The sequence below is a fragment of the Amphiura filiformis genome, chromosome 6 (genome assembly GCF_039555335.1).
Source record: "Amphiura filiformis chromosome 6, Afil_fr2py, whole genome shotgun sequence".
Classification (NCBI taxonomy): Eukaryota; Metazoa; Echinodermata; class Ophiuroidea; order Amphilepidida; family Amphiuridae; genus Amphiura; species Amphiura filiformis.
Genome location: NC_092633.1, coordinates 56,210,231 through 56,221,403, shown reverse-complemented (window position 1 = coordinate 56,221,403; position 11,173 = coordinate 56,210,231). Strand labels below are relative to the sequence as shown.

The following is an 11,173-nucleotide window of genomic DNA, read 5'->3' as shown; positions in this document are numbered from 1 at the left end:
AGTTTCATGGTTTGCTGATAGTGTTTATATGCAATGTTTTCTTTGCTTGGTTTTCTTTTTATTGATTGTTTTGTGAAGTTACAAGAATATTATAAAATGCAGGATTTCTCCACTCTGAGGTTTTACATAGGAGTGGTGTCAACTGCATCCGTTTGATCTTTTAATTGCTTTTTCACTTCCACTTTAATTTTATGATGAAAAAAAATGTATTGCCCAAGCATTTGATTCAGCCTCAAAAATGTGTAGTTATGATTCCTAAAAGGAAAGATGTATGTCAGAAACAACATTGGGCTATTCCAGTTGAAATCCATACACTTATGGAAGACATGACCTGAATCTCCCACACAGGGAGTATGAATTTCAAATGGGGTGTGACTCCACTTGACATCTACACCCCCTGTGTGGGGGATTAAGGTCATGTCTTCTATAGTGGGTCACATGGATTTCAACCATAATAGCCCATTGTGTAAGGAAAGTTTTACAAACCTGTTACTGGTATTTGACATTGTTTGGGACATGTAACAATCAAGTTATATGTTTGACAAAATATAATGTAATATTGCTGTTTTATGATGTAATGTATATATCAGCAAGGCCAGCCTGGTGTAGTATTGTAAAAATATGACAATGTTTTTTCCATGTACATTTTATTGGGTAACATTCTGTATCAACTCTGTCTTTATATTGTGTTATTATTCTTGTCATTCCAGAGTATACTATTTTTATTTAGAAACAATAAAAAAATTCAGTGTTTCTCTATCAATGAGTGATGTGAGTGCTTATTTCACAGATTTCAAATGATGGTATATTGTAGGTATGGGGTTGACAAGTCTGAGAAATGCATTATACTTTGATCAGTTCGTAATCTGCGGACCTTATAACATCGCGGATTAATATCAAAATATTTAATTTTGAGAAATGTCTTGTGACATTTCGCCAGAAGCATCACAAATTATTAATTCAAGTCCTATACTTTGTCTACTTTCTTTAACACACAAAATAAAGGCCAGACATGTCAACTGTATATCTCCTTTGATCCTAAGATTCCCAATGACCATGAACGCGCACTCAAGCTGCTGCAAGACTGTATTAAGGACATCAACTCATGGATGACGGTCAATAAACTCAAGCTAAATATGGACAAAACAGAATTTCTGATAATTGGCTCATCACACCATCTCAAAAATCTGCCTCCTCTCCAGCTGCAGGTCGACAACACAACAGTTGAACCAGTTGATAATGTTCGCAATCTTGGGATATATTTTGATCAGACTATGTCTATGGACAAACAAGTTGCTGAACTCTGTCGCAGACTCAATTATCAGATTCACAATATTGCTCGCATCCGCAGATACCTGGACTCTGAAACCTGCCACCATATCATTAGATCTCTTGTCACATCTCGCATGGACTACGGTAATTCATTGTTAACTGGTATTACAGAAACTCATCTGCACAAACTCCAACGCATTCAGAATAAAGCCGCTCGTATAATTTATGGACTTAGACGTCGTGAACACATAACACCTTACCTCCACACCCTGCATTGGCTTCCGGTCAGACAGAGGATCAATTTCAAACTCTTGGTTCTCATTTACCAAAGTATCCATCATGAGGCTCCTGTTTATTTGTACAATGATATATGTCTCCACTCATCCACTGTTACCAATACTCGCATACTAAGATCTGCAATGGACACAACTCGACTGCACATCCCAAAGACATCCAAAACAATTGGTGATCAGGCCTTCTATGTCGCTGGTCCACGCACCTGGAACACACTGCCCATATCCATCCGGGAAGCACCAACCACCAACACTTTCAAATCATTGTTAAAATCATATTTGTATCCTTATTAATTGTTTTTTGCATTGCTCATTTTTGTTTCATCTTGCTTGTTTGAGGTTCGCTCTTTTTGTTATGCGCCTAGATCTTATTGAATAGGCGCCTTATTAATCTCATTTGTTTGTTTGTTTGTTTGTAATAGCACTGTTAACGTGGTTCTACTTTTCGGCGTGGTGGTAAAAGCCTAACATTTCCCGCCTATTAAAGAGCTGATCAAACTATAAGTGTCATCATTGACAGGCTAATGACTGCATATGATTTTTTTTTGTGGTGCAAATGATAAAAATCAATGCACACACCCTTTAATTTTTTTTTCTCCAGAAAAGTGCATGGCCCCGAAAAAAGGGAGTGCATTATGTTTGGAAAAAATTGGAAGGGCAAGTGCTGTGATTTTTGTCACATCAGTCATTAAGGGGGTACTACACCCATTGTATTTTTTTTTTTTATTTTTTTGCATTTTGTGAAGAAATGAGAAAAAGAAATTGGACAAAGTGGTATGCAAAATGAAGGGGCATATCTTCTCGTTCAATTGGTGGCATCAGTATCAATGACGCGTACATGCTTCTAATGGTATAAGCCAAAAAGTGGTACATCACTGATGTTTTAAATTCACTTCATTTTGGAAAGCTTACTATCAATGGATTTCGTTAAAATTTTGGATATGTGTTGCTAACACATTAGGGAAATAATGTTGATATGTAAAATGGGAATAAGTGGTCCCTGCTTTCTTTTATGACTTCATGAACTTGGTGCTCCACAACCATCAAAAAACGAACCGGTTAAAATGCTTCTATTTTCAATGTCGAGCTATATTTTGTATTTTGAACTTGCGACACTATGTCACTGAAACTTAATTAAGCCATAGGTAACAGGTTACCACAACCACACTACAGCAATGTTGAAAAAGATTGTATTTTTTGTCACCTATACCACCATATTAGGTAGTATTCCGTAAGCTTCATTTTTGTGATTTTGGTAACTATTTTATATTTATTTGCCCAATCCATCTCAACTAGGCAATCTAAATTGTACTCACCATTTACATCTCAAGGTATTTTAGTATATCCACCTCACACATTTCCATTATATATCCAGTAACACTGCAGACAAAATATCAAAATTGATGCCTCATTATGACATGTATGATATCACAGACTATCACATGTATTCAAAATTGATGCCTGAATTTGACCTGAACCAATTGACCTATAACCTGACCTATAATGATTATAGCCGTTTTTAATCTCTTTTCCTAACAACACATTATAGAAGATACATACATGGTGTAGTATTAAATTGTCTATGTGGAAGAGATTAGGCCTATTTAATTTATTCAGTGTTATAATCAGTGAGTACATTTCTATAGATAGTATAACAAAGGATTTAATGTATTGTTTGTTTGTTTGTTTACCCAGGTTGGTCCGTGAGGAACACATGCTAATCCACGGAAAACCATGGACCGTTCCAAGCTCATACAAATGCACAAGCCTGAATAGCCAGTGTAGGCTAATATATGCATGCTGGCCTAGATAGCTTTGATAAACAAAGCAAGAAATGGAAGAAAATAGCTAGGAAAAAGAGAAAAGAGAGAAGGCCACTCCCAAACACAATTGTGCAATTTTACTCTTAGCCCTTACTTCGTGAGAAAGGAAACTGGAATTCCAATCTCAGGCCCCGATGCAAAGGCTATTCTATTCATGTATTCTACTTGGACATGTTCGATAGAATAAATTATGGTTTGTTATGAAACACACATCTCAGTTACCAGGATAAAGTAAACAAAAAAATATATAGGGCTAAAATGATTTTCTAAAATGGTTTAAAACCACTTTGTATGTAGAGATATTTTATAAGTTCAGGACATGAGATGATGAACATATTTATATACTTCATAAATTTGCAACAAAAAAAAGAAGATGGGTACTGATGAAAATCAGGGTATTATATCGCCTTAAGCTTGTTCATAAACATCATAAATCCATCATTGGTATATGAAGGTATTTGCTATTAAGGTATTATAAATACCAAATTCAAAAGTAAAATAAAAAGCCCATCATTGGCAGCCCAGAATTATTGTCCACATGTAATTAAATTGACCAAGCCAGTGTTTCGTAGATGTGCACACATATCACACAGTAGTACATGAGCGTAAAATCGTATTCATGCATTGACAAAAATTAATGCTTAGCAAAGATCCGCTACCATTGCTTTTATAATATTAATACCATTTATGAATTCTTTATCATTCATGCACGACAAAAGTATATCTTCTGAGTTCTGAAGAAAAAGGGTCTCTGGGAATCTAAACACAAATTTGGTGTTAATAAACTATTTTGGAGAATATACACACACAAAACGGAAGTGTTTTATCCCAGTTTTTTAAACAGCAGTTACTCATTCTAAATTCTTATTCTTGAGACTCCCATTCTAGGTGACATACATTATTTTTCCATTTTGGAAATCGGCCTTGCATTAGTTGTTTTTTTACATTATTGACCAAATAGGCAAAAATTATGACTTTTTGACTAAAAAGGAAATTTGTAGTCAAAAAAGTATTACAATATTATTGTGATTACAGCAAGAGGACAGGGATGGCACTTAAAGGGACATGTTCAGATTTTTTCATATTGTGTTTTGTACCTCGCATGTGTGGTATACCACAATGGGGGAAGAGGCTATCACCTTTTCGTTCAAATAGAACATATTTCAGGCCTAAAATGTCACTGAGATTATGAGAAAAATATGAGCTTTAATTTTATGTCAAAATTACCATTTTGATTGGAAAGAGGAGGTGAGGCGGTCGAATGGCAATTATGATTCATGTAACCAAGCAATGATTTTTCCTCAAAATCCAATTTTCTAATAAAATAATTTGTTTTAAAATGTTTATGTTGGTACATTGCCTAGCACATGGTAACCTATTATTAAATGTTTGTCACTCTCATTCCATTCTATGCACATTTGACTCTCAGATCTAAAAATAATGTGCCACATGTGCAGTCAATGTCATGATGGAAATGACATATGATAAAATGAGACCAGCCTTTAAAATAGAGATGTAATTAGGTTATCAGTTCGACCAAGTTTAAAGTATATATTTTTTGTCAGAATTAATAGTGAAATTGTTATGTAGATATTAGTTGTGATGCAAGTTTTCCCAAAGCTTTCCTTATTTAGTGAAAAATGAAGAAGTTGACGGAATATCATATCAACACAAAAACAAATCTAACACTCTGCTTTATGGCGAATTTTTAAACCACTTCCTGTTGATGGAAGATACTGGTTCTAGTATTGAGGACAAAATGAAAGCAACATTCATACTCTTAATCATGGTCATGGTTATACGCTTATATCATAGAGAGAATGTTATGTTTGGTAGAAAAGATTTATTTTCTTGCATAACACAAATTCCTTTAACCATTCAGAATATTGAGCAGTCGTAATTCATTTTATCTCATGATGAATGGTCAACCTTACATTGGCTGTATTGTGATTATCTCATGATGAATAATAAATGGTCAACCTTATATTGGCCATAATTGTGACTGATTTGTCTTACAATACAGTCAAATTACTCCAGTACAGTGTGGGCCAAAAACAACTTTACCCAATTTCAGAGGGTAGTTGCTCGAATTGTAGAAGAGCTATTCATGATATTGTTACATATTCTAAATGTGTATCTTTCTAAAAGTATTTGATGAAGAAATGAAAGCAAAAGAAGCTAAATTAACAAAATGATGCTAGTTTTACTTCCGAGGGTCAAAAATCATTTTGTCCACACGTATTTCAATGGGATATGTCCGATTGCTAAGAGTAAGGCATGATGCGTTAGGCATACATGTAATTGGTAAACACGTTTGGCTTGTCTTTGAAAAGTGATACTTCTTTTACATGCATGAACGAAATACAATCGATGTTAATCCCCATATACTTGCCATGTACTCGAACTTCAATCGTGATTAGCATAACAATTACACAATTGCAAAGGTTTCACCTGGCGCCATCGTGCATTTTGTGACTGCGTGGCTTATTTCTAGATTTAAAAAGTTTTGCAAGGTGTCAAGATAAGGCAATTCACAACACACGAGAGGACTTTTATGGCAGAGGTATACATAAGAACAGAAAGCTTTTTAGAAGTGCAGCGTCAATTTCGGATTCGTTTCCCGAATAAGAGTCCCGCCAAAACCTACCGTAACTTTACATACGAACAACTTCCACAACTTCGGAAGTGTGATGAGTAGCACGGAGCGGACGTCCAATCAGCTGCCAATATTGCAGCGGTGCAAAGGGAACTTGCAGCTAACCCCAGAGTCAGTTCTCGACGCAACAATTTGCCGAACATACCACGTACAATATTCAGGCGAATAGTAAAACATGACATCAATTGGCATCCTTACAAGATAACAAAGCATCATGGACTTCAGCCAGGAGATTCAGGTAGAAGATTGGCATTTTGCAACTGGCTTGTAAATAGGCCCCGGCGCTTCCTTAGAGAAGTTGTGGTCGTGGATGAAGCGAACTTTGGGATGAATGAAGTTGACAGCCTGTATGCCTTCGCGTGGACAAAGTTAATTTTGACCCTTTGATTTAAAACTGGCGTCACGTTTTTATTTTAATACATTTTTGAACAGTTTTTTTCACCAAATACATTAAGAATGTGTTTTTACGAATATGTGAAAACAATTTGAAGCAGACTTTTAAATTTTGAGATATGAACCTTTTAAATTGTTGTTTTTGGCCCACACTGTATTTTTCATCATATTTGATGCCTTTGTAGTTGTCAGAAGTACCACAATGTTGCCATCGGGTTTAAGCAGTTTACAGTGGACCAAAGAAATCAGACAGGATCTCGAAAACTACAAACAGCAAATTCAGCCGTAAGACAGTATGTGTGCTATCTACTGAAGATAACACACACACACACCCCCACACATAGCGAATATAGGCATGGGCAGGTGTGCTATCTACTGAAGATAATACACACACAGCAAATACAGGAATGGGGGCAGGCATGCTATCTACTGAAGATAACACACAGCAAATGTAGCCATGGGGCAGGTGTGCTATCTACTGAAGATAACACAAAGCAAATGTAGACATGGGGCAGGTGTGTTATCTACTGAAGATAACACACACCAAATGTAGCCATGATACAGGTGTGCTATCTACGGAAGCATGTGCTACTTAAGATAACAAACAGCAACTTATTGACGAATCCAACGAGCGCGCCAGGTCATGGTCAGGATTTGGTCGGCCATCTTTGGTTACCCGCTAGCACCAACCTGGTGTTTTGAGCGCCCAATTGTGCAAATAAAAGCCGCTAACACCTAGAGAAGATGCAAGGACGAGGAGGGTTAATAGAATAATATATACAATGGAGATAATTACTTTTGTTGATAGCTGAATCAACATATTGTCCTCCCACAACTTGAAAATCACTGGCATGTGACCATTAATAAGAACTCATTGGCTATTTTTAAGAGCCGAGTAAAAATACAGTTGCGCCAAGTCAATTAAATTCAAAGGAACATGAATATCACATGTTTAACTTCTTTCATAACAGTGAGCGTGTTTATAGTGAGCCAGATTATGCGGTATTTAGCTGGACTGTCACGCAGTCTATATTTGTTTATGTTTTACTAACCATTGCAAATCTAGACTACGCGGTAGTTTAGCTAAATAACGGAAAGATTGTCTCACTATAAACACGCTCAATCTTGTGAGAGGCCAGTCCTGCCTGGGGATGTCAACTTGTGCAATTATGTATCTCTGGAGTTCATCAAGGCCTGCAGGAGGACTTGTGAAAACCTTTGGTTTTAGATAGCCCCACCCACGAAGAAATCCAGAGGTGTACGATCAACAGAACATAGGGGCCATTCCACTTGGTGTTTCAAATCAATCACACGATTACCAAACAATTCTGTAAGGTGTTCTGTCAATTACTGTAAAAAAAGTTGTGAAACTGTTATCATGGTTATATGAATTGACTTTGCGCAACTGCATTTTTACACAGCTCATAAATATAGCCATTGAGTCCTTATTAATGGTCACACGCCAGTGATTTTACTGTTGTGAGAGGACCAAATGTTTATTCAGCTATCAACTAAATTATTTTGACCAAATACCTCATACTTTTAATCTAGTAGCATTTTTCAAACTATACTTTATTTTGATACACCCTGTATACTAAAGATGACAAACAGCAAATGTAGCCATAATGCAGGTGTGCTATTTACTGAAGATAACAAACAGCACATGTAGCCATAATGCAAGTGTGTTATCTACTGAAGATAACACAAAGCAAATGTAGCCATGAGGCAGGTGCGCTATCTACTGAAAATAACACAAAGCAAATGTAGCCATGGGACAGGTGTGTTATCTACTGAAGATAACACACACCAAATGTAGTCATGGGACAGGTGCGATATCTACTGAAGATAACACACACCAAATGTAGCCATGGGACAGGTGTGCTATCTACTGAAGATAACACACAGCAAATGTAGCCATGGGACAGGTGTGCTATCTACTGAAGATAACACAAAGCAAATATAGCCATGGGACAGGTGTTTTATCTACTGAAGATAACACACACCAAATGTAGCCATGGGACAGGTGTGCGAGCTACTGATAACACACACCAAATGTAATCATGGGGCAGGTGTGCTATCTACTGAAGATAACACACACCAAATGTAGCCATGGGACAGGTGTGCGAGCTACTGATAACACACACCAAATGTAATCATGGGGCAGGTGTGTTATCTACTGAAGATAACACACACCAAATGTAGCTATGGGACAGGTGCGCTATCTACTGAAGATAACACACACCAAATGTAGCCATGGGGCAGGTGTGCTATCTACTGAAGATAACACACAGCAAATGTAGCCATGGGACAGGTGTGCTATCTACTGAAGATAACACACACCAAATGTAGCTATGGGACAGGTGTGCTATCTACTGAAGATAACACACACCAAATGTAGCTATGGGACAGGTGTGCTATCTACTGAAGATAACACACACCAAATGTAGTCATGGGACAGGTGCGCTATCTACTGAAGATAACACACACCAAATGTAGCCATGGGGCAGGTGCGCTATCTACTGAAGATAACACACACCAAATGTAGCCATGATGCAGGTGTGCTATCTAATGAAAATCACACAAAGCAAATGTAGCCATGGCACAGTTGTGCTATCTACTGGTAACACCCACCAAATGTAATCATGGGGCAGGTGTGCTATCTACTGAAGATAATACACAGAAAAAGTAGTTATGAGGTATAGGCCTATATATGTGCTATCTACTGAAGATAACACAGAAAAGTAGTTATCATGAGGCACATGTGTTTATACACAGCAAATGTAGTCAGATGACAGGTTTGCTGTCTACTGAAGATGTGTTATCTACTGAAGATAGCACACAGAAAATGTATAATTATAGCGCATGTGCTGTCTACTGAAGATAATACAGAAAAGCAGTTAACAGGGTGCATATGTGCTGAAGATGACACACAGGAAATGTAGTTATGAAGCAGGTGTGCCTTCAACTGATGATGAACATCGCAACAAATGTAACCATGTGAGAGGCATAATGTTTTAACATGATTAAAAGCATAACTTCTGACGATGAATATAAACGCGAACGAGTAAACATATTTTGGACACATGCGGAGGATCTAGGAAAAGTGAGTAATGGCAATTGAAAAAAAAGTGAAGTCTCCCTCTATATATATACATAAATCGCAATAATACTGCTATATTTTCTAAACATCGAAAGACCAATTTAAAAATCAATCTCAGAGACTAGTGCATTATCTCGAATCTTGAGGATTCTCATCCAAATAATTCATTTTGTGATCAATCGCTTGTCAAACGTTAGTTCAATTTGCAACGAATAATGAATACTCTCTTCAATTATTATACAAATCCATTATACTTAAATTTGATTACAGTACAATGTCCTGGGTCGTTTTATTGGCAATTGCTTGATAAATCACGGAGATTACAATGACGCTTTTATGATTGGTTGTGACGTTATACAAAATACACTTTTAAGTGCAGCACTATACAAGTAGACATTTTCGTTGAAATACTGCAAAAGCAATAATGCTTTTAAAAGACCTGCTGATGCGGCAAAATGGATGCAATGCCTCTACAAAACACTGATGATTTGACTGCACTTAACACAACTAAGACGTATAACATACAAACACCGACAAGTGATGTTTTTGCCATCTTATCCGTCATAATTGGAATATTGGGATTTTTAAGTAACGGTATTGTCTGTATAGTCATCGCTAAATTTCTACGATCAAAACACAGTAATATCAATATTTTAATTTTGAATCAAGTCGTCATAGACTTGATTATTTGTGTGTTTCTTGTTATACAAATGGGCACGTCGCATTTATTCCACCAAGTTCTTCAGACGACTGAAAATTTGATTTTGGCGGAATTCTTGTGTCGATTTGTTTGGTCACGGTTCTTTTTGTTCTCCTGTTTTGCAATGTCTACTTTTAACCTCACTGCCATGTCGATTGAGCGTCTCGTTGCTGTAACATGTCCTATGTCATATACAAGAGTATATTCAAAGGAAAATACAGTTATTAATGTGATATTGGTATGGATAATCGCTCCTATAACTCAATATATTCAGCCTATATTCCAGTATCACATCAACGAATCGGGAATGTGCACTGATCAGAACTCTTGGACATCAACTCTTGCTATAACAACTGGTTTACTTATATTTATGTGGGAATACTTTTTACCGTGTATAATTATGATTATTTCTTACGTTTTGATATTGTCAAAGCTTCGCAAACAAACTCAAAATGTCCATCCGGCTCCTAATGGAAATATAGCATCGTCGGAAATCAGACAAGCACGAATCAAGAACGTGACCATCACTTTATTTAGTTTCTTCATCGTGTACCTTATTTGTTGGACGCCCAATCAGATCACGTTTTTGGCCTTCAATTTTGGTGTATCTCTAAACTTTCAAGGAGGCTGGTATTATTTCACTGTGTTTGCTGCTTTTTGCAATTCATTTACTAACCCATTTATCTTACTGTCTGTTCAATTAGCTTAGATTCTTGAATTTTTAAGATATTTGAAAAAATAAAAAATTGTGGCCAAAGTTATCAAAGAAAAGTGTTAGCACAGCCTTAGACCTAACGTGATTTATACTTTTCAAATTCCAAAGTTCAAGTAAAAACCCCATTTCTTTTCAATTTTGCCTCATTTTAGGCAGTTACTTGGGTCCACCAAAAGGGTTCGCGACCTTTTACCAATCGAGTGGGGCGGTCCATTCTCAAC

The 11,173-nt window shown here is 36.6% G+C and overlaps 2 protein-coding genes across 2 annotated transcripts; both read left to right on the top strand.

Moving 5' to 3' along the window:
- Nucleotides 1-1,109: 1,109 nt before the first annotated feature.
- Nucleotides 1,110-1,859, top strand: LOC140154627 (uncharacterized). Its single transcript, XM_072177195.1, has one exon. The coding sequence runs from the start codon at nucleotides 1,110-1,112 to the stop codon at nucleotides 1,857-1,859; it is 750 nt and encodes a 249-aa protein (XP_072033296.1).
- An 8,133-nt stretch (nucleotides 1,860-9,992) lies between these two features.
- On the top strand, nucleotides 9,993-10,946 carry LOC140154626 (galanin receptor 2b-like). Its single transcript, XM_072177194.1, has one exon. It carries the CDS (start codon nucleotides 9,993-9,995, stop codon nucleotides 10,944-10,946), a length of 954 nt encoding a protein of 317 aa, XP_072033295.1.
- Nucleotides 10,947-11,173: the final 227 nt, after the last annotated feature.